The sequence below is a fragment of the Mandrillus leucophaeus genome, unplaced genomic scaffold, assembly GCF_000951045.1.
Source record: "Mandrillus leucophaeus isolate KB7577 unplaced genomic scaffold, Mleu.le_1.0 Scaffold844, whole genome shotgun sequence".
Taxonomy (NCBI): domain Eukaryota; kingdom Metazoa; phylum Chordata; class Mammalia; order Primates; family Cercopithecidae; genus Mandrillus; species Mandrillus leucophaeus.
This window is the reverse complement of record NW_012109186.1, coordinates 84,529-107,888: the sequence shown is the minus strand read 5'-3', so window position 1 is coordinate 107,888 and position 23,360 is coordinate 84,529. Positions and strand designations below refer to the sequence as shown.

General features: G+C 42.0%; 1 protein-coding gene across 2 annotated transcripts; it reads left to right on the top strand.

Moving 5' to 3' along the window:
- Window positions 1–235: 235 nt before the first annotated feature.
- On the top strand, window positions 236–22,548 carry PGK1 (phosphoglycerate kinase 1). Of its 2 annotated transcripts, none has more exons than XM_011968455.1 (11): window positions 236–600; window positions 6,126–6,176; window positions 10,063–10,218; window positions 10,335–10,479; window positions 13,653–13,756; window positions 14,392–14,511; window positions 19,104–19,218; window positions 19,464–19,643; window positions 21,149–21,326; window positions 21,603–21,701; window positions 22,067–22,548. In XM_011968455.1, the coding sequence occupies exons 1-11, from the start codon at window positions 536–538 to the stop codon at window positions 22,105–22,107; spliced, it is 1,254 nt and encodes a 417-aa protein (XP_011823845.1). In that variant the 5' UTR covers window positions 236–535; the 3' UTR covers window positions 22,108–22,548. The 2 variants fall into 2 exon arrangements, with proteins under 2 accessions (XP_011823845.1, XP_011823846.1); XM_011968456.1 differs by having other exon boundaries at window positions 454–1,266.
- The last annotated feature ends 812 nt before the right edge of the window (window positions 22,549–23,360 follow it).

The window sequence follows — 23,360 nt, the reverse complement described above, 5'->3', positions numbered from 1 at the left end:
CGAATTCCACGGGATTGGGGGTGGCGCCTTCTCCAAGGCAGTCCTGGGCTTACGCTGGGCTGCGGCTGCTCCGGGCGCGCTTCCGGGAAACGCAGCGGCGCCGACCTTGGGTCTCGCACATTCTTCACGTCCGTTCGTAGCGTCACCCGGATCTTCGCCGCTTCACTTGTGGGCCCCTCGGCGACGCTTCCCGCTCCGCCCCTAAGTCGGGAAGGTTCCTTGCGGTTCGCGGCGTGCCGGACGTGACAAACGGAAGCCGCACGTCTCACTAGTACCTTCGCAGACGGACAGCGCCAGGGAGCAATGGCAGCGCGCCGACCGCGATGGGCCGTGGCCAATAGCGGCTGCTCTGCACGGCGCGCCGGGAGCAGCGGCCGGGAAGGGGCGGTGCGGGAGGCGGGGTGTGGGGCGGCAGTGCAGCCCCTGTTCCTGCCCGCGTGGTGTTCGGCGTTCTTCTAGTCTCCCGAGCGGACGTCTGCGGTAGGCTCCCTGGTTGTCCGAATCACCGACCTCTCTTCCCAGCTGTATTTCCAAAATGTCGCTTTCTAATAAGCTGACGCTGGACAAGCTGGATGTTAAAGGGAAGCGGGTCGTTATGAGGTAATTCTGCACGTTTGCCCGCGTGGCCTCTGTGCTCTGTCGCAAACCTCTTTGGCCTGAGCCGACTTGTTCTCTCGTCTGCTCTACGTCGCTTTTTGCTTTTGGCTGGGCCCCACGGGTCCTAGGCTTGGAGGGCGAGGCTGCTCACGGGTTTGGTGGTTTCTAGCCGCATTTTCTGCAGCCCAAAAAGCAGCCGAAACCCCCTTCGGGGATGGGTCTCACTAAGGAAGGGCTGAGATTGCTGCTGGGACCCATTTTGTCCTTTTTCCTATTGGTGAAATGCAGTTCCGTTGCCTCCACCTCCCAGTCGGCGAGATGAGACTTAATGCTTATCCTGCAAATCTCTAGGCTTCAAGGAAGGGACCTTGAAAGGTCATTTTGTTAATTTCCCTTCCCCCACACTCCTAGACCGTCGCAGACAAATGAGAAACGGCCCACATCTCACAGATCCCTGCAGAAAAGGATATCTTTCCAAGAGGATGTTGATTTAACTGTTCAGGAGTAGACCCCCCAGTCCCCCGCCCCTAAAGAATTGGGGTGGGAGGGTAGGGCGGGGCGCACCGGAGGAGGCCCTGCAGAGCTTATGTAACAGGCCTCTGCTGCCCTGCAGCGTGGTATCGTTGGACTCTTGGGCACAGGATTTGCATCAGGATTGTGACATACTAGGTAATGGTAGAGCAGGGTGTGGCTGTGGCTGCTCATACTTGCTGGCCTCCAACCTCATCCCCACGTGTGGCTAGAAAAGCAGAATTTTGAAAGTGGGGGAAAATTCCTTGTGCACTTTGGGTCTCTTACTCTGCTCATGTGGATCTCTGGTCACTTGCCAACAGGGCTTCTCTCTTATCTGCCAGAATTGTTGGTATAGTGTGGAGCTTTTCCTTTATCCTTTTTGTCACGTGTGGTATATTTGTGCATGCCAGGAGCAAGGTGCAGAAGGATGAGTCGGTATGTAACTGATGGACTTGACTGTTCATATACCTTAACAGGATCCAAGAGTGGTGTTTTTGAGGGGTCATAAAGGTTTCTGTTGATAGCATTTTGCAACCTTGACCTTTTTGGGAAGTGGTTGATTGATGGGTAGGCATGTGGCTGGTGTAATCTAGCCCCTTTTCCAATTTGGGCTGGTTCAGATGAGGGCTTGTGTTGGATATTAACAGACACATAAGTCAGTAGGAGATCTTCCTTTACTCTAACTTTAAACATACGAGGACACGTTTGAGTTAGGGAAGTGTATGGGTACTCTAAAAGTACATGTAACTCTCCCCTTCTCTCTAATTTCACTTTGGTCAGTATTACTTTGCAGGTAACCTCTGCCCTGCTGTGGAGATAGAATAACCCAATAATTTATGTCCATGAAAAATACCTGATTTCCACATTTCCCCAAATGGCATAGGCCTTTCTAATCTGGACAAAGTAGGAATCACAGCCATGTTAGTACTAGAAGAGTGCCCTTTCTGGCCCTCATATAATCCTAATAAAAGGGGATAGACCCTGTAAAAAACAGGACAGGTGGACATTGGCATGCAACTAGCTTTTAGGTTTTAATTAGTTCCTTGCATCTCCCCTGTGTTCGAGGCTGATTCTTCCAGATGCATGGACCAACTAAAAGACAAGGAGTGGGACATCATGCAGATAACCTTCCTATAATTGCAGTCTTGGGCTTTATTTCCTCTCTCTGTAGGGAAACTGGCTTGAAGAAGCTAGCTGGGGGTGGGATTGTAGGAGCTGCTTAACTTTTCTCCTTCTGGACCTAATAAAGTTTCATTTAGCACACACCAACCCAAAGCCTTGAAATGATTGGCTAGTCATGTTTTGCCGATGGAAAATGACCTGTTCAGGGTTACTGAACTACTAAGGTGGTGGTGGCAGAGCTGGGAGTAGAATTTGGGTCTCCTTGGCTATCAGCTAGATCCTCTAGATCAGCTAGATATTCGAGACAATATCAGCTAGATATTCGAGACAATGACCAAGGATACGTTGAAATAGACCTTTCTCCTGTAATCTGGATACCTTCTTATTTAGGCTGAGGACAGGAAGTTACATCGTTCCCTGATTATTAATGTATTTCTTTTGAGCAGAGAGTTTCATTGTAGGCCTACTTTTTTGGAGGTGCCTAGGCAGCCATGTGGTGTCAGCTCAGTTCTTTTTTGTTTCAACGTGGTGGTTGCTGGCAGTGTTTCCGGAGTGGGGCTTCCTGAGTTGAATAGTGGCTGCCTCATTTGTCGTCTTTGTCCTGCAGAAGTGAACTCTGGTATTTGCTGACTCTTCTGGTCCACTGGTTTGGATTGCCAAGGGAAATTGATTTGTTGAAGGAAAACGGGGTAGCCAGAAACCTCTGACTTGTTAATTACCAGGTTCCATCTTAGTTTTTTAGGACTCCCCAGTTGACTTTACACCCTCTTTGAATACACTTCTGCTTATTTTTGTGGTAATTTCCTTTCTTTCTCTCATAGGTTGCCAGTCATCCTTTGCTTGCACTTCCTTTTTGCTTGCTCCTGCCTGTTTTTTTTTAAACCTCACTGGTTTTCTCCAACCTGTTGTAACTTGTAAAGAAACTGCTTTGATGTAGTGGGAAGAGAAACAGGAAAAAATTGAGAGCAGAGAAAAAGTCTCTAAGACACCCACAATATCCCAGTTTTCCATGTGGGGCAGTGAAGGACATGGTTCCTTTGAGAGTTTTTAATGGAACTGGACCTGGGACCTGAGATTTCAGGGGATCGATACTTGATATTCTTATTCCAGCTAAACCAGTATATTTTTTAATGTTTTATTTTGAAATAATTAAAGATTCATGGGAGGTTACGAAGTTAGAGAGGTCTTGTGTTCACCCATTTTCCCCCAGTGAATGCATCTTACCTAATTATAGTACAATATCAAAAGTAGGAAATTGCATTGGTATAAAGTGTGTATGGTTCTATGCCATTTTTACATGCATAGATTTGTGTAACCACCACCACAATCAAGATACAGAACTATTCATTCAATCACCACCAAGATCTCCTTCTTGCTACCCCTTTATAATAATAACCAACCCGTTTCCTAACTTCTGGTAACTACTGATCTATCCACTGTTTCTAAAATTTTGTCACTTCAAAAATACTATACAGATAGAATCACTTGGTGTATAACCTTTTGGGATTAACTTTTTTCACTTAGCATAATGTCCTCAAAATTTATCCACATTGTCACATGTATCAAAAGTTCATTCCTGCGTATTCTTGAGTAGTATTCCGTGATATGGATGTATCATAGTTTCTTTAACTATCATTGAAGGGTATTAGGGTTGTTTCTGATTTGGGGCTATTACAAATAAAGCTGCTGTGAACATTTGTATACAAGTCTTGGTATGGACATATGCTGTCATTTTTCATGGTAAACACCTAGGAGTGGAATTGCTGGGCCACATCCTTTTGAGGTATCCCCAGACTGTTTTCCAAGGTGGCTGCAGCATTTTACATTTCTACCAGCAGTATGTGAATAATGAGTTTCTCTACATCATTACCAGCACTTGGTGGTGCTATTATTTTTTATTTTAGTTATTCTTCGTTCTGATGGCTATGTAGTAATAACTGACTTTGTGCCTGAAGTAAAGCTTAGGAGTGTTATAAGGAAACGAAAAAAAAAAAAAAAGGAAATTGTGCATATTTTATGTAAAATGGAACCAGTAGAATCTGTAGGCAAGAGCAGTTTCTGTGTTGGAGTCCTCAGAGGAGAAGTAAAAGCAGAGCTGTTTGAGTGTAGGAGATGAGGGGAGGTAATCCAGAGGGCATTGAGGAGAGAGTATAAACCAAGTCTAATTCATTAGTAAGCTGACACCATGGCAGCTAGGGTAGATGAGACAGATTCTTAGGTGTCTCTGCCCAAAGATACTCCTCTCTGTAAGGGTCAGGGGTAGAGAGTAGCACTGCAAGAAGTGGCTTGTGCCCATCCTTTTGCCATTAGTCCTTTTGAGCATAGGCCTTCTGGGAGGTTGCATGGGGCAAAATGACCCATGGTAATGGGATACTCTCTCTTCTTTGGAATGTACTTTAAGGCTGGCAGGCACCTTGTTCAGGATATTTAAAGAAGACAGAGAATCAAGTGGCCTGAAGCAAAGTAGAGTGTATTTCTTTCATCAGAGACTTACTGCCTTTAATTTTGAAGACTTTAAAACATGTTTTAATATAGAATTATTTTTCCTCAACCTACCTTTGGAAAGGCTGTTTCTTCAGTGAGGTGCATTGGAGTTCAGGCCTAGTGGATATAGGAAATTGGTGGTCTTCTCAGTATGTCTGTAGGAGTTTGTAATTGCCTTAGCCTTAGAGAGGAAGGGGTATTTAAAAAGGCAGATGAAAAAGATGGAGGCTTATAATGAAGGATAGCAGCGGTCTTCTTGATTAGGTCATACTTCGCTGTAGTCCCTTTGCAAGTGATGCTAGCTAGCTGTTTTTAGTAGTGGTTGATGTACTTGTCAAATCACAGAATTACATGTTGGAGAAACATATAACAACAGCTAACACTTTTATGGCACTTACTGTGTGTCAGGTACACTTCTAAGCACTTTACAAATTGCTGGCTGACTTAAGTCTCTCAATAACTACGAGGTAGATACTGTCATCCCCATGAGAAAAAAATCACTTAAAAATGATCATGGTAGGCACAGACCTTAAAAATAGCTACTATACATTATTGTTTTCATTCACATTGAAGTAGGCTGAGGTTCCAAGGAGTTCAGAATAATTGGTTCTTAAGAATGGTAACACAGTAATCTGTTGGGTAAGAGAGACTGCAGTGCATTATTATCTTGTGTCATCTTGATTACTTCCCTTCTAATTTGCCTGTTTGTCAGGTGGGCTGGGGCACATGTCCCACCCTCTCTTCTCAGGCTTTTTGAAAGAGGCTGTCTTATGTTAGTGTGTATTGCTTGAAGGACCCCTAGTCTTAAGGCCACAGACTTTCTCCAAAAAGAATGATTTTTCTCTTAGTGTGTTTTATTTTTCCAGTTAATTTTTTTCTCCAGTCATGTTAGTTTCGCAAGGACCCAGAAATAGTATCAAGGGAATTAGGATCAAGATGTATTCCTTATTATTCCTCACCCCTCCAGCTGCTACCCAGATACTATCCTGCCAGACCCAGACAGATATCTTTTTAGATGGAACTGGCTTTAGCTTCCCAGGTCTTCAGGGCTAGTTCCTGTGATTTAAGTTAGGTTTTATTTTTTTAAAATTCTTTTTAAAGTATGAATACATACCTAAAAGGGCACAAATCACAATTTCAAAGAATTACCACAGAATGAGCACATTTGTATGATCACTGAGGTTAAGAGATAGAACATTACCAGAACCCCAAAGCCTCTGGTGTCCTATCCCAGTCACCACTCCCTCCATCCTCCCCACGACTAACCACTATTTTAACTTTTAATGCCACTGATTATTTTTAAGATGAGATTTGAATTTCCGACTTATTTAACTGGTTCATTAAAAGTGCATCTCCTAATCTTTGATGGAACAATAAGTTGATCATGGTCTTGAATCTTTCTTTTTTAGAGTCGACTTCAATGTTCCTATGAAGAACAACCAGATAACAAACAACCAGAGGTAAGGTCCCTGCTAAGCCTTGGGCTGGGTTTAAATGTGTGGGTACATAGGATGAAATGTTTTTCCTTTCATATTGTGTTATGGAACTGTAGCAACTTGAGACATATGATTTTGGCTTTCTATCAACCCACTATCTGATCTGCTTTCTTATTTATGAGAATATACAAATGTAAGCAAAATCTTAAGAAAGTGTAAGAATATACAAATGTAAGCAAAATCTTTTTTTTTTTTTTTTTTTTTGAGACGGAGTCTCGCTCTGTCGCCTAGGCTGGAGTGCAGTGGCCGGATCTCAGCTCACTGCAAGCTCCGCCTCCCAGGTTTACGCCATTCTCCCGCCCCAGCCTCCCGAGTAGCTGGGACTACAGGCGCCCGCCACCTCGCCCGGCTAGTTTTTTGTATTTTTAGTAGAGATGGGGTTTCACCGTGTTAGCCAGGATGGTCTCGATCTCCTGACCTCGTGATCCGCCCATCTCGGCCTCCCAAAGTGCTGGGATTACAGGCTTGAGCCACCGCGCCTGGCCCCTGTAAGCAAAATCTTAAGAAAATTAGAAGAATTTGGAGTTCATTTTCTTTTTTTGAGATAGGGTCTCACTCTGTCACCCAGACTGGAGTGTAGTGGTGTGATCACGGTTCACTGCAGCCTTAACCTTCTGGGCTCAAGCAATCCTCTGGCCTCAGCTTCCCGACTAGCTGGGAAAACAGATGCATGCCACTACGCCTGGTTAAATTAAAACAATATGTTTTTGTAGAGATGGGGTCTCACTGTGTTGCCTAGGCTGTTCTCAAACTCCTGGACTCAAGTGATCCTCCTGTCTTGGTTTCCTAAAGTGCTGGGACCACAGGTGTGAGCCACCACACCTGGCAGAGGTATTCATTTTTAAAGAATATAAAAGCTGGCTGGGTGCGGTGGCTCACACCTGTAATCCCAGCACTTTGGAAGGCCGAGGCAGGAGGATTGCTTGAGGCCAGTAGTTCGAGAACAGCCTGGCCAACATAGTGAGACATCATCTCTATAAAAAACACACAAAAATAAAAAAAATATAAAAGTTTAAAGTTACTTGGCTTCTCTTGCAAAATGAAGAACTATGTAAGAGAAGGATTTAAAAAGTACCAGTAGTTATTAAGGTTATGTGTAGTTTTACAAGCCCTCGTTCCAGAAGGCTCAGATAAAGTCAATTTTTGAGAATTTTCATCTGTTTTTGCTTCCAAAAAACAAACAGGAAGGACTTCGGAAGTACATTTTCAGTCAGTTTAGCTGCTCCAATGTCTTGGATCCTAGATTCAGAAACAGAAATTTTAAGTGAGAGTACTGTTCTTGCTTTTGACTGGATTGTAAAAAGTCTTTATTTATTTTTGTCTTTACTTTTTAAGTTTTGATTTTTGTAGAATATATATATATATATATATATGGGTTACATGAGATATTTTGATACAAGCATGCAGTACGTAATAATCACATCAGGTTAAATGGGGTATCCATCAAGAAGGTTTTTATTTAATTTTTTTTTTTTTTTTTTTTTTGAGACAGGGCCTTGTTCTGTCGCCCAGGCTGGAGTGCAATGGCACGATCTTGGCTCACTGCAATCTCTGCCTCCTGGGCTCAAGTGATCCTCCCATCTCAGCCTCCCAGGGAGCTGGGACCACAGGCATGGGCCACCACACCTGGCTACTTTTTTGTATTTTTTTTTTTTGTAGGGACAGGGTTTTGCCATGTTGCCCAGGCTGGCCTTGAATTCCTGGACCCTGCCCACCTTGGCCTCTCAAAGTGCTGGGATTACAGGCGTGAGCTACTGTGCTCAGCCTATTTTAAATTTTAAATGAAGGGTTGTACTGGCAAGGTGCTTTCCGATGATGTAGACCAGTGGCATCTAATAGAAATATAATGTGAGCCAAATTGTATTAATTAAATTAAAGGAACATTTAACTTTTTTGGTACTAAGTCTTCAAGATCTGGCATGTGTTTTTATACTTACAGCACATCTCAATTTGATCTAGTTATATATCTAGTACTCAACAGACACACAGACTTAAATGACTGTCATATTGGATGGTGCAGGTCTAGACCCAGAACATTTTCAGGTATTCGTCCCAGAATAGAGCCTGTCATTTTGCCAAGCACATCCCTTATATCTGGTAAATATTAATAGCATAAGATATTTTAGAAATATAACTTTTTTAATCATTCCATTCTTTGCTCAGATGTCATCTTATCACACTGTCCCTGGCCATCTTATCTAAAAATCTCCTCTACCATTGTTCTCCGATTATTTTTGTCCTCAAAAGTAGGGAGACAAAAATGAGGAACAATGGTGTGTTTTTTTCTGTATCTCACCATCTGATGTATTACATGTACACACACATACGTACATGTTTATTGTCTCACTCCATTAGAATTTCACTTCCATGAGAACATAGACTTTTTAAAAAAGTTTTCCGTTTCATTCTCAGAACCTGGAATGATGCGTGGCACAAAAGAAACATTCAGTAACTATTTGGTGAATAAATAAATGCTTTTCTTTATCAATTTTAATTTCTTATAAACTGGCAAAATGGCAAGTTAGTAGCAGGTTTGTAACAAAACTTTTAAATGTCTAAAGGGAGTTAATTTTTTGATTAATTTATAATGTAATAAACGTGATACATTATGGAAACCAAGCTCTGTACAGTGCAATTATTTTTTCCTACATAAAAAAGTGACTTAGTATCTATTAATATAATAGGTGCAGAAAAGTTACTACATGTTTTTGATTTTTCCCCAAATTTCCTTTGATGGTTTCAAGATTTGAGAATTTTATGTATTTTCCATAGTCATATAAGAAGAGTGTGTTCAGGGGTCCCCCAGGACCACCCACATATCTCATGATGATTTACTAGGGTTCAGAGTTGTTCTCATGGCTGAAGTGTATTACAGTGAAAGAATGCATGACAAGATTAGGAAGAGGAAAAGACCATGGGGCAGTCTAGAGAAATCCATGGGCTTCCAGTTTCCCGTGAGGGGACACATCCAGTGTTTTTCTTCAGCTGTGAAAAATGCAGTAATTGTCTGCAATGTTTCTGCCTGGAGAAGCCTGCTAGAGACTCAGATCCCAAGATTTTTGTTGGGAACTGGTCATGTAGGTATCCTCTGCCTAGCAACTACCAAAATTCCAAACTTTGGCTGGGTGTGGTGGCTCATGCCTGTATTCCCAGCAGTTTGGGAGGCTGAGGCCGGCAGATAACTCGAGCCCAGGAGTTCAAGACCAGCCTGGACAACATGGCAAAACCCCTACAAAAAATACAAAAATTAGCTGGGCATGGTGGTGCATTCCTGTAGTTCCAGCGACTTGGGAGGCTGAGGTGGGAAGATCACCTGAGCCCCCGGGGAGGTTGAAGCTGCAGTGAGCCGAGATTGTGCCTCTCCACTCCAGCCTGCTGGATGACAGAGTGAGACCCTGTCTCAAAAAAAAAAAAAAAACAAAACTAGACTTCTAGAGTGGGGCAGGTGTTCAGCATAAATCACCATGTTTGTATAGACAGTCTAGGAAGAGTGAATAGTCCTTGTGGGTCTTGTCACTTGTCAGTTAACTTTGAAAGCCAAGTTCCCAGATACCAGCCAGGATCCAATCTTGCAAACAGGCCCTTCTGTAGGTAGCAGCCTCAGGCCTGCTGTGTTAACTGTTTTCTGTGAAAGGGGCAGATACATAATGAGATTGTACAATCCTAGGTAGAGGGTTGGCATTGTATTTAACTTCTTCCCCTAAGGACCACCATTGAATTACTGATAAGTAGATTTGAAGGAACTTGGAGAAGAAAAGGAACTTTATGCTTTATGAGGTTATCAATAAAGTAGTTCCCACTAATTTCTAGGACTAACTTCCTTCTGTTTGTTGTCTCTTTTTGGTTGCAGGATTAAGGCTGCTGTCCCAAGCATCAAATTCTGCTTGGACAATGGAGCCAAGTCAGTAGTCCTTATGAGCCACTTAGGCCGGCCTGATGGTGTCCCTATGCCTGACAAGTACTCCTTAGAGCCAGTTGCTGTAGAACTCAAGTCTCTGCTGGGCAAGTAAGTGCCAGGCTCTGGTGCTGGTAGACTTTGTGGTGGGGGAGGTTGTCAAGCACGTTGTTACTGGTTCTTAACTTTCAGACTGCTCAAGTGTCTTCATTTCTTCCTCTCCTCAGGGATGTTCTGTTCTTGAAGGACTGTGTAGGCCCAGAAGTGGAGAAAGCCTGTGCCAACCCAGCTGCTGGGTCTGTCATCCTGCTGGAGAACCTCCGCTTTCATGTAGAGGAAGAAGGGAAGGGAAAAGATGCTTCTGGGAACAAGGTAGGACCTGTGATTTTGACATTATTGGGGATGAGGGCCTGAGTCTGTAAGAGACTGTGGTTGAAGAATAGAGAAAGCTCATTTATTTTTCCTTAGACACCTTTTATTGAAGTATACAATGCACAGCTTGATGGAGTATCTCAAAGTAAACACACTTGTGTAACCACCACCTAGGTCAAGGGATAGAATATTACCAGCATCCCAGAAGCCCTCCTTCATGTTCACGTGGTGTTTAAATATGTTTGAAAAATATGTGAACACCTTTGTTGTGGAAGAGTATTCAAAAGTGAATATGATGGTCATGATGATGTCACCTTGGATTTAAGGCATTTTCTTAAGACGTATAAAGCATGTTCCTTTAAATCTCTCTTTAAGGTAAAGAGGTACAGGTATCACCTTATTTCATAAAGAAACTAAGCCTCAGAAAAAAAAAAAAAAACTTTAGTTTCTGAAAGGCAGTCATATGATTAAAGTTAGAGGCAGTGGTGCTGTTGGTGGGCTTCAGAGCTCAGCCCATTCAATCAGCAAACTTTTTCTGTAAATGGCCAGATAGTTAATATTTTAGGCTTTCTGTGTTGTGCAGTCACTTCCGTCTGCATATAGTCTCTGTTGGAACTACTCATCTCTGCTGATGTTGTGCAAAAACAGCCTAGATAACTCACCAAACGGATTACTGTGAACTGACAACCGGAATTCAAATATTCAATGATAAAACTGTCTCTTTGCAGATGATTTTGAATTTGCCCATTGGCTAGAAAGGAAGCTGAAGGCATTTTTTAGTACTTTCCACTATTCTGGTCTTTAGTGTCTCAGAGAACAAGATGCTCTGAGTCTAGTATCTCAGTCTCCTTTGGCTTCTCACATTTCTTAAGGTCATTGGGAGTGCCTGCTTTCAAGCAGTTTCTTTTTTTAGCGCCAAAGGTGCTGGTCTTGCCTTATCCTGCTTTTGGCATGGTCTTGCTACAGTATTAGGAGTCAAATGCTGACCTAAAATTTGGTGTCCTTTTAAACTGGAATTCATGATGCATGAACTCTAGGGCTTAGAAGTGGCAGGAAGCAACGGGCAAATTGAAGCAAAACTTTTTATTTAGGAAATGATGAGCTGACTGTGCTAGTCTATGACTGTTTTATTTAATTGACTTGACATTCACTATCCAATGGCTTTTAATACCTGAAATTTCAGGAGTCAGTCCCAAGTTCAAAATGGATTAAAAAAACAAAGTGAGGCTGGGCACGGTGCCTCATACCTGTAATCCCAGCACTTCGGGAGGCTGAGGTGGGTGGTTCATGAGGTCAGGAGTTCGAGACCAGCCTGGCCAACATGCTGAAGCTCTGTTTCTACTAAAAATACAAAAAAGTTGGACATGGTGGCAATTGCCTGTAATCCCAGCTACTCGGGAGGCTGAGGCAGGAGAATTGCTTGAACCGAGGAGGTGGAGGTTGCAGTGAGCCGAGTTTGCACCACTGCATTCCAGCCTGGGCGACAGAGCAAGACTCTGTCTCAAGAAAACCACAAAAACAAAGTGAGGACATGAGGACATAAACATTTTCCCTTTATCCAAAGTGTCCACATTGATCTTTTAAGGGCCTTCTCTTTCTTCTAGTTATTTGCAGATCAGTAAATGAGAAATGAGTTCTGATTGATACTGTTTATTTCCATGGCACCTTTATTCATGAAGAGCTTTCAGTTTACCCCGTTTTTCCTTAAATATCTTTTTAAAGAGACAGGGTCTTGTTCTGTTTCCCATGGTGGAGTGCAGTGGCATGATCCTAACTCATTGCAGCCTCAAACTTGTGGGCTGAAGTGATCCTCCTGCTTCATCCTCACGAGAAGCTAGGACTACAGGCACATACCACCATGCCCAACTGACTTTTACTTTTTTTTTTCCCTGGTAGAGACGGGGTCTTGCTGTGTTGCCCAGGCTCATCTCAAACTCCTGGGCTTAAGTGATCCTCCCATGTTGGCCTCCCAAAGTGTTGGGCTTATAGGTGTGAGCTACTGCCCCTGGCCTTCTTAAATAGTTCTTAAACGGAGGGGTTGTTATGCCTTTTTGACAGAAGGGAAAATTTCAGAGAGAGCAACTTCCCAAAGGTTACACAATGAATTAGTGTCAGAGCTGGACATAGAACTCAGGTCTCCTTACATTTGAGCATTGTTATCATTACTACATGTGTCATCTTCCAATCACTAGTGGCAGATGTTATTCTATTCTAGAGAGGTTATGGGAGTGCCACAATCTTCAATTTTAGCATTAGTGCCTCAGCAATTCTTTGGGTCTTTAGGGAAAAGCCCCATTTTTTATGGCAGTCCATAAAAAATGGACTCCTTGATACATAGGAGCATAGGAGTGGGCAGTGACTAAAATGAACATCCGCTTTGTGCTGTGTACTCTTCTGTGTCATGTCTCCTTTCATCTGGCTTGCTTCCTGTGCATCTTTGCTTAATCTCCTGCCAGAGACTCTCTGTTTTGCTTATCCTCCCATCTTGCTTTCTGTCCCTTTTGGGGTATCCCTTGATGGCAAGCTGACATTTCAAAGCTCTATGTTTAACTTCTACATTTTCTTCCTCTCTCTTTTTGTAGAAGTGTATTTCTTGTGTTCTCAGATGCCTAGCTTCCAGAGAAGACCATAAAATACCTCTTTGTCAATGTAAAGTGTTTCTGAAGTCCTTTTCTGTTGTCATGTTTCCATCTACCTTCTCTGTCCCAACTTGCCCTTGTTGCTTTTATAAGGAATATGTGTGAGAGCCCCTTTCACTTCGCAGAAAGGCCTTGGTAGCCAGCAGCTTGAGTCAAGTATGATACTATCACAAGGAGAATGTTTAAAATGAGGAACTAAGTCAAGGAGAGGGAAGGATAATCAGAACCTTGAGCTGAAGGCTGGGGAGAGGCTAGTGGGATGTTGTTAACTTCATGTGATTAGAGGTTAAGCCATTGTTCAGGAATATTAGGTTTGCAATTTGAGGGACGTTAAGGGAGAGTAGAAACATGCAGAAATGACCAAAGTACCTGGAATATTTGGAAGAAAGAACACATCCTACTGCTGGTTGTAAAAAATCACTGTCCCACCTACTCAGGGTCTTTAGAGATGTTTAAGAGGACTCTTGGTGTATGAAATGCTTTTATAGTTGTCTTTGGAGCCATCACATTTTCTGTTTTTGTTTTTCTCTATAGGTTAAAGCCGAGCCAGCCAAAATAGAAGCTTTCCGAGCTTCACTTTCCAAGCTAGGGGATGTCTACGTCAATGATGCTTTTGGCACTGCTCACAGAGCCCACAGGTACCAAGAACCTTGTTGACTACCACACTAAGAACAGCATTCCTGTTTACTTGAGTAGCCCAAGCTCTGGGTTGCTTTTGGAGAGTCCTGTATTATACTGTAATCCTTTCAGCTTCTCTAATTGGAACTGCCACTGTGGCTCTTGTTGAGTAGCTCTCATCCAAAGAGGAAATAAAGGTAAAAAAATGTTGGTGACTGTAGAGCCTTTTGTGGAGTTTCAGGAAGAGGTTGCTCTTTCTCACCTTAGATACTTTGTACAGAGTTATCCTTTTATGAACGTTATAAGATCAGACTCTCATGCTGTCGGTAGGAAGCAAATTGAGGAATCTTCTTCTGCTATCATCAACCGGCCAATTACTTATCTGTGATTTGCCCTTTGGCCTGCTGAAGAGTGTTAACTGGGTATCTTAAATTCTACCTAAGTTCAATACTTTTTACTCTTTTCCCTTGACCTTGCACTATTAGTTAAAAATCTTATCTTGTACCTAAGTGTTTTTTTGTTGCAATGTAGGGATGAAAACCATGATTTCTTGCAGTCCAAAAGTAGAACTGTTTTAGTGATAAGGAGCTGGCCTCTAGGACTAGGAGGAATAATAGGGATTGACTAGAATTTGAATGTCTTTGATCTTTTCTAGCTCCATGGTAGGAGTCAATCTGCCACAGAAGGCTGGAGGATTTTTGATGAAGAAGGAGCTGAACTACTTTGCCAAGGCCTTGGAGAGCCCAGAGCGACCTTTCCTGGCCATCCTGGGCGGGTATGAAGAACTCTTTAAGATCATGCTTTAAGTATTGTTTGCCTGGTAGTAGGCCGTAACTTGGGTGGTTTATTGTCATACAGCTCAGTCACACTGGGTAACTGAGGAGAATTTAATAAAGGAACTACAGGCTGGGCATGGTGGCTCACACCTGTAATCCCAGCACTTTGAGAGGGCCCAGGCAGGAAGATCGCTTGAGCCCAGGAGTTTGAGACGGGCCCAGGCAACAAAGTGAGACCTCATGTCTACAAAAAAAATTAGCTGGGCGCTGGTGGTATGCACCTGTGGTCCCAGCTACCAGAGAGGCTGAAGTGGGAGGATCACTTGAGCCTGGGAGGTAGCAGCTGCAGTGCACTGTGATCAAGCCACTGCACTTCAGCCTGGGTGACAGAGCAAGACCCTGTTTCAAAATGAGTGAATGAATCAATGAATGAATAAATAAATAAATAAAATACAGAGGTGTGGGTAGGGTTCAGGGAAACCGCAAAGGGACAGTACAGTAATTTGGGGCTAGCAACAGGCATCACCATCTCTAGGCCTGAAGGGACAAAGGGAGGGGAGTGGTTATCAGAATTCAGAGAGGACAGATGGTGTGGAGACAGCTATCCGATGGGAACTGTAGCCTTTGGTCAAAGGACACAAGATCTGGTAGGGAGGGGGAGTGAGGGCAATAAATACTCTAATCTTTCAGTCTCCTGCTGCTGCACTCCCTCCTACCCTCAATTTGGCTGAAACCCAAATGGAAACCAGAGGGCAAGAAAACTCCTTGATGTAGTCCATGCAGGTCCGCCTCCTGTGACACAACAGGGTGGAGAAGGATAGAAGATGGCTCTGCAGGGAAGAATGGGAAAGATCCACTATAGGTGCTCATCTAGCAATTTTGAAGTGCTTGAGCCTTTTACATACATACAACCTGGCAGGGTATAACTATGAAAACCTCTTCATATGTGTTTAATATATAATTTAGACCTATTTTCTCCAGATTACATACCTATTTTATTTTTTCTCCTATAGGGTAAGGCAGCAAGTAGATAATGATTTTCTAATGGCTTAGTTACAAATAGAAATTTCAGAATTGAGGGTGGAGAGGAGGATAAATTTTAGGTGATAAAGCAGGGATAGAGAGCCAGCACTGCTTGGATAAGACAACTTCCTGTGACTTGGTGTGGTGATCTAGGTAACAGCCTCTTTATGGCTGGAGGCCCATTACCCTTCTATGAGCAGAGTTTTTTCCCCCCCCCCAGGGGAGTGAACATACTATTTCCTGATGAAAATTGACTCTGGAGTTGGGTGTCAATTTCAGGTAGTATAGTTGCTTATACCGTTTGGCTCTGTATCTCCAGCCAAATCTCATCTTGAATTATAATCCCCATGTGTTGTGGGAGGGACCTGGTGATTGGATCCTGGGGGCGGTTCCCCCCATTACTGTTCTTGTGATAGTGAGTTCTCACTAGATTTGATGGTTTAAAAGTGTTTGGCAGTTCCCCCCTCGCTTGCCTCTCTTTTGCCAGTAGTAACATAACTTGCTTCCCCTTTGCCTTCTGCCATGATTGTAAATTTCCTGAGGCCTTTCCAGCTATGGGGAACTGTGAGTCAATTAAACCTTTCTTTATAAATTACCAAGTCTCAGGTAGTTCTTTATAGCATTGTGAAAATGGGCTAATACAGTTGCTCTCTAGGCTTTATGAGCCCAGTTTCAGAGTCTTAAAAATAACTCACGTAGATACAGGTTGTTGTGTCTTGTTCTTGGAAAAAGATATATATTCCTGGGCTTTGTTCTCCAACTTTCTGTAGACCTGGAATATGGGAGTGAGTGCCACCTAGTGCCACCTTATGGTTAGGTTTTTAGGTTCAGACTGAAATAGCTGTTATGGGGAAGTGGATATGAGATTTTTTTACCACCTTTCTTGCAGTGTAGTTTCCCTAGGCCATTAACAGTTTTTGGGAAAACTTTTATTTTTTATTAAACAAGCTTTATTGTAATAAACACTCATATGTACAGAAGTTGAGAGAATAGTATAGTAAACTCCCAGGTACCCATTACCCTGTTTCAATAATTAATTGACATTTTTGCTAATCTTGTTTCTTTTATGTCCTAACTCTGTTTTGTCAGGAATGTATATACACATATATACACACACACACATATATGTATATATTACTGACAAAGTGAATACAAGTGAGATAAATATGTGTGTATGTGTGTATCTCTCTCTCTCTTTCTCTCTCTCTCTCTCTCTCTCTGTCTATATATATATATATATATTTTTTTTTTTTTTTTTTTTTCTGCTGCCCCGGCTGAAGTGCAGTGGCATGATCACAGCTCACTGCAGCTTTGACCTTCTGGGCTCAAGCGATCCTCCCACCTCAACCTCCCGAGTAGCTGGGACTACAGGCATGCATCACCATGCCCGGCTAATTTTTGAATTTTTTTTTGTAGAGACAGGGTCTCACTATGTTGCCCAGGCTGGTCTCAAACTCCTGGGCTCAGGCGATCTGACTGCCTTGGTCTCCCAAAGTGTTGAGATTACAGGTGTGAGCTTGTGCCTGTAATGTTTTTAAGTTAGCCTTAGACATCATATACTTTCACTTATGTAGGTTTGAGTATCTCTTATCTGAAATGCTTGGGACCATAAGTGTTTTGGATTTCAGATTTATTTTTGGATTTTGGAATATTTGCATGGTACTTACTAGTTGAGGATCCTAATCTGAAAATATGAAATCCGAAATGTTCCAATGATATTTCCTTTGAGCTCAAACAGTTTTGATCTTGGAGGATTTCAGATTTTTGGAATAGGGATCCTCAACCTGTAATATTCCTGTATACATCTTGTAACTGATAAGCAGATTTCTTTTAAATAATCACCATATTATACCTAACAAATTTAGCAGTTTTGTTACTATCATCTAATACCCAGTCTGTATTCAGATGTTCTTGATCATCTCAGAAGTGTCTTTTTACAGTTGGTTTGTTTGAATAAGGATTCAGATGAAGTCCATGCATTGCCTTTGGCTGTTAGGTATCTCTTGTAATAATCCCCTATTTATTATTTTCATTTTGTTGATTTGTTGACGAAACAGGCATTCGAGCTGTAAGCTATTCTTTAGAAGAAATCGAACTCCTTTTTAACTGCTTTCTTCCGCGTGTGTGTGTGTGTGTGTGTGTGTGTGTATGTGTGTATGTGTGTGTATTTAAAACAATCTATCTTTATCCTTGGTGGTAACCAATCTTTACAACTGAAATAAATAGTAAATAGTTTCTTGCCATCCGTTCACCCACATCACTGTTGTTTCATACCTCCTTTTCACAAATCCTAGCATAGGGTCTCTCACCGGATAGGCATTATCTTGTTTATTGAATGAAGAAAGAAACAGACGCAAGGTGATTTGTCCATGTAAGTGGGATTTAGTTATATAGGAATATTTATGGAAGGCAAGCTATTACTTTGTTTCTCTTTAGTTTGGATCTTTTTTGTCTCATAGGGAGATGAAAGATAAATGTGTGTTTATCTTATTTCCATCTACTAGAAAATAAACTCCCAAAGGGTAGGGTTCTTTCTGTTGCCTTTGCCCTCTGATGTTTCTCAAAGACCTAGAATAGTGCTTGGCACAGAGTAGGTGCCCAGTAAATGTGTTGAATTGGGTGATCCAACAAAAATAAATGCCATAATGAAAATATCCCGGCTGGGCATGGTGGCTTAGGCATGTAACCCTAGTGCTTTGGAAGGCCAATACAGGAGGATCACTTGAGCTCAGGAGTTTGAGACTAGCCTGGGCAACATAGTGAGATCTTGTCTCTACAAAAAAATTTAAAAAGAAAAATTATCCAGGGGTAGTGTTGTATGCCTGTAGTCACAGCTACTTGAGAGGCTGAGACAAGAGGATTGCTTGAGCCTAGGAGTTCCAGGTTACAGTGAGCTATGATTGTACCACTGCACTCTAGCCTCGGCAACAGAGGGAGACTTTGTGTTGAAAAGACAGAGAAAAAAAATGTCCCAGCAACTGAGCATAGGGTATGACTTCAGGAATATCTATTTTTGTTCAGTATATATTTATTTAGTATACAGTCTGATCCCTGCTCTAAGGTTAGGATAATTCTGAGTGTCTCCAGGATCCCACAGTTAGCAATCGTGCTTAGACACAATTAGCAACCTTGATGCTCTGAATTGTGTGTGTGTGTGTGTGTGTGTGTGTGTGTGTGTGTGTGTTGGGGAGTGTGCAAAATAGATTTGGAACCCATAGTTTCCTTAGATAAGAGTAGGTCTTCTGAGCCCTACTTAAACAAAGAATATGGATTTAAATCTGTTGTCCGTCAGCTTCTAGGTGGAATTAAAAAAAAAAATGTACTGATGGTTATTGGGGTGAGGAATTTTTAAAAAGAGGTACTGATGTCTGGAGCCATACCTTAAAAGGATTTCTTAGAAATGGATTGAGTTTTTGGGTTAGAGAAACATAGAGCAAAGTTAGGCAGTACTTTTGTCACTTTGAGACTTTCTTTGTTCCTGTGCCTTGAAATAGAAACTCAGGTTCTATGTAATATCACTTCTCTAGTCCATTGTTTTTTAAGTGATGATTCTTGCTTTCTCTTCTAGAGCTAAAGTTGCAGACAAGATCCAGTTGATCAATAATATGCTGGACAAAGTCAACGAGATGATTATTGGTGGCGGAATGGCTTTTACCTTCCTTAAGGTGCTCAACAACATGGAGGTAGGAAACCAATGCCAAGTGGATGTGAAATAGCTCTCCATGATAATAGCAGGTTATATAAATGTAAAAAGAAAACAATCTTTTAACATGAGCCCTGTAAACTCCCATTTTTATTTATTTTGGCAAGTCTTTTGTCTTTGCATTGTTCCTTTATACTGTATTGTGTCTGGTTCCTGTCTGCTTTGTGAGGCAGTCTTGTTCTTAGTATAGATGCTGACCTCCATCATTTTGGCTCCCCTATGTAGATTGGCACTTCTCTGTTTGATGAAGAGGGAGCCAAGATTGTCAAAGACCTAATGTCCAAAGCTGAGAAGAATGGTGTGAAGATTACCTTGCCTGTTGACTTTGTCACTGCTGACAAGTTTGATGAGAATGCCAAGACTGGCCAAGCCACTGTGGCTTCTGGCATACCTGCTGGCTGGATGGTGAGTCACTTGAGTGGGTTGGTAGTGTGAGTGAATAGAAACTTTGTGGTATCAATCATTCATTGATTCAGCCAATCAACAAGCATTTTAAAACAATCTCTATCAATCTCTATAGGAGATCTCTGCCAGAGAGGGCTCTGAATGTCGCAGTGAGTCCCTCATTATGGAAGAATCCGTGGGAGAAAAGCAGTGCTATTGGATTACTGGCCTTCAGTAATGTGTTGCAAAACCTTTTTTTTTTTTTTTTTGAGTCGGAGTCTCACTGTGTCACCAGGCTGGAGTGCAATGGCACGATCTCAGCTCACTGCAACCTCTGCCTCCCAGGTTCAAGCAATTCTCCTGCCTCACCCTCCCCAGTAGCTGGGAGGTGTGCACCACCATGCCCAGCTAATTTTTGTATTTTTCGTAGAGACGGGGTTCCACCATGTTGGTCAGGATGATCTTGATCTCTTGATCTCATGATCCACCCGCTTCAGCCTCCCAAAGTGCTGGGATTACAGGCGTGAGCCACTGTGCCTGGCCCATTTTTAGTTTTATCTGTTTTTTCTTCATCTGTTTAACGTGTATTAAGTACTTACTATGTGCTGAAGATAGTGTCATGTACTTTCAAGGTTTGGGTTGTTTTGGATTATGTTGCTATCTAGAAAGCTATATAAGAAAACTTTCTCATATGAAAAAATTAATAAGTATACTGATTACAATCAGGGAGAAATGTAAGTGTATATTAAAGACTAATATAGTTGACTTTAGGGTGCTCCAAATATCATTTTGATTGCTGTGTAAAATTATATCATGTTTTTACCATGCTAGTTTGCTTATTTTTCTTTTGTCAGGCATTCATGTATTATTTAGTTCAGTGTTTCTCAAAGTGTGTTCCTAAGACCAGCAGTATCAGTATCATTTTTGGAACTTGTTAAAAATGCAAGTTCTTGGGTCCAACCCCAGACCTACTGAATCAGGAACTGGGGGTGGGTCCCAACAGTCTGTGTTTGAATAAGCCCTCCTGGTGATTCTCATGCGTAGCAAAGTTTGAGTACTACTGATCTAGTTCACTGTCATTCTCAACACTATTGACATCTGTTTTTTTGTGGCGGACTGTTGAATTGTAAGGTTGTTGAAAGCATCCTTGGCCACTAGATGCCAGTAGCACCCTCCCAAGTTGCAACAACAACACTATCTCTAGACATTGCCACATGCCTATCTATTGTGAAGGGGCAGAACTGACCCTGGTTGAGAACCATTGATCTAGTCTTCACTAACATAAATAGTGTGGCTAAGAATGTCTTTATTAAATAACTTTTGAGGTTTTCCTTTAGTCTTGATCTTCCATACAGCAGAATTTTTTAGTACAAAGGGCATGAACAGGTTTATAATTTTAAAGACTGAAGGGTACCATTTGGTTCTAGAAGAAACTTTGATGTGCAGCCCTGAGTTCTGTTCTTGGTGGAGGTGGTGTTTAAGTAGCTTTTCTTGATAGCTCATCTTCTCTCACCTCTACCCCTCAGGGTTTGGACTGTGGTCCTGAAAGCAGCAAGAAGTATGCTGAGGCTGTCACTCGGGCTAAGCAGATTGTGTGGAATGGTCCTGTGGGGGTATTTGAATGGGAAGCTTTTGCCCAGGGAACCAAAGCCCTCATGGATGAGGTGGTGAAAGCCACTTCTAGGGGCTGCATCACCATCATAGGTAAGTGGTACTATACAAAGCTACTACCAGTATAAGCTGGCAGAATTCTGATCAGAGGAAGGTGGAATGGAGAACTTCTGTGTCTCTTTATTCTGGATAAATCTTAAGAACTAAACAGGTAGATAATTTACAGAGAAGCGTCTTGGTAAGATAGAGTTGGGGTTTATCAGCTACCTTTTGGATTGGAGAGCACACTGCCTTACAGTTTTGGTGCCAATCCGTTTTTTTTCTTTTCGTTTCTCTCTCTTCCCTTTTTACCTGGCTTTCATTCAACAGGTGGTGGAGACACTGCCACTTGCTGTGCCAAATGGAACACGGAGGATAAAGTCAGCCATGTGAGCACTGGGGGTGGTGCCAGTTTGGAGCTCCTGGAAGGTGAGGTTCTTCTGTTTTTTGACTTGTTTGGGAGAAGGGTGGGACTGTGTAGTGAGAGGTGGGTAGAATGGAGTGGAGAAAGTTAGTAGGTAGTGTTGTCATTAGCAGTCATTACTAGCTGGGCAGTACAGAGGAACTTCAGATAAAGCTTCTGGCATCCGCTGAGGCGGGGAGGGACAGATAGAAATTTGTTCTGAGAGTTATGGTCTAGTAGACCTGGAATCCAAAATGTAAAAGTTGGCCAACTCCTGGCCATATATCCTAAAAAAGAGCTGGCATGTTATTGGGAGGATAAAGTGGGGGAGATCTGGCTTACTGGGCACTATAGTAATGTTGTCTATGTATGTGTGCTCTCTCAAAAACAGGTAAAGTCCTTCCTGGGGTGGATGCTCTCAGCAATATTTAGTACTTTCCTGCCTTTTAGTTCCTGTGCACAGCCCCTAAGTCAACTTAGCATTTTCTGCAACTCCACTTGGCATTAGCTAAAACCTTCCATGTCAAGGTTCAGCTAGTGGCCAAGAGATGCAGTGCCAGGAACCCTTAAACAGTTGCACAGCATCTCAGCTCATCTTTACTGCACCCTGGATTTGCCTACATTCTTCAAGATCCCATTTGAATTTCTTAGTGACTAAACATTGTGCATTCTAGAGTGCATATATTTATATTTTGCCTGTTAAAACCAAGTGAGCTGTGTTAGCTTAGTTCTCTTTTGATGTAGGCTATTATGATTAGCTTTGTCACTGTTTCACTACTCAGCATGGAAACAAGATGAAATTCCATTTGTAGGTAGGGAGACAAAATTGATAATCCATTAAATAAACAATAAAAGTGTCCACTGAAACCGTGATTTATTTTTTCCTGTCATACTTTGTTAGGAAGGGTGAGAATAGAAACTTGAGGAACGGATCAGATATCTACATTGCTGAATGCGAGAAGTGGGGCAGCAGCAGTGGAGAGATGGGACAATTAGATAAATATCTTTTATCAAGGTCCTACTTTATGGCAGACATTGTGCTAGTGCTTTTATTCCAACTTTTATGTCTATCAGTTACACATGATCATAATTTAAAAAGTCAAGACTTGTAACAAAAAAGCCCCAGCCCATTCCTCCCATTCAAGATTCCCACTCCCCAGAGGTGACCACTTTCAACTCTTGAGTTTTTCAGGTATATACCTCCATGTTTCTAAGTAATATGCTTATATTGTTCACTTATTTTTTTAAATTTTTTAAAGAAATCTATCTTTCATACCATGGAGGAAGGCTCTGTTTCACATATATTTCTATTTCTTCATTCTCAGTATAGTTTTGTCACAATTATAGATTAGATCAAGTCTTCATACCTAATACTCACAGCTGAGCTATGTAGTATGCATGATTGAATTTACTTATGTAACTTTTATTGTCTTTGGCGTTAACAGTGTTTAAAAAAATTTTCTTTTTCTGTGTATACCCATCAGTGATTCATTCCCAAATCTTCCAGAAGTGTGTCTCAATATATTAAAACATATTGAATAATCCTTGTTAGAGTTATCCCTGCAGGAGTCCTTGGTGCTCCTTTTCCAATTTGTACTTGATACCCTCTAAGTAAGCTGTACAGCTAGCTAGTGCTCTGGGATTTCCTGTAACCTTCTTGGGGATTCCTTTTACCTCCTGTGTTA

Bases quoted from the DNA above. Each gene is read 5' to 3' on its own strand.
- PGK1 (XM_011968455.1), top strand. From the start codon at position 536: ATGTCGCTTTCTAATAAGCTGACGCTGGACAAGCTGGATGTTAAAGGG. The intron at 10,480-13,652 runs GTAGGACCTGTG...TTTTCTCTATAG, and splicing joins AAGATGCTTCTGGGAACAAG to GTTAAAGCCGAGCCAGCCAA. The intron at 19,644-21,148 runs GTGAGTCACTTG...TCTACCCCTCAG, and splicing joins GCATACCTGCTGGCTGGATG to GGTTTGGACTGTGGTCCTGA.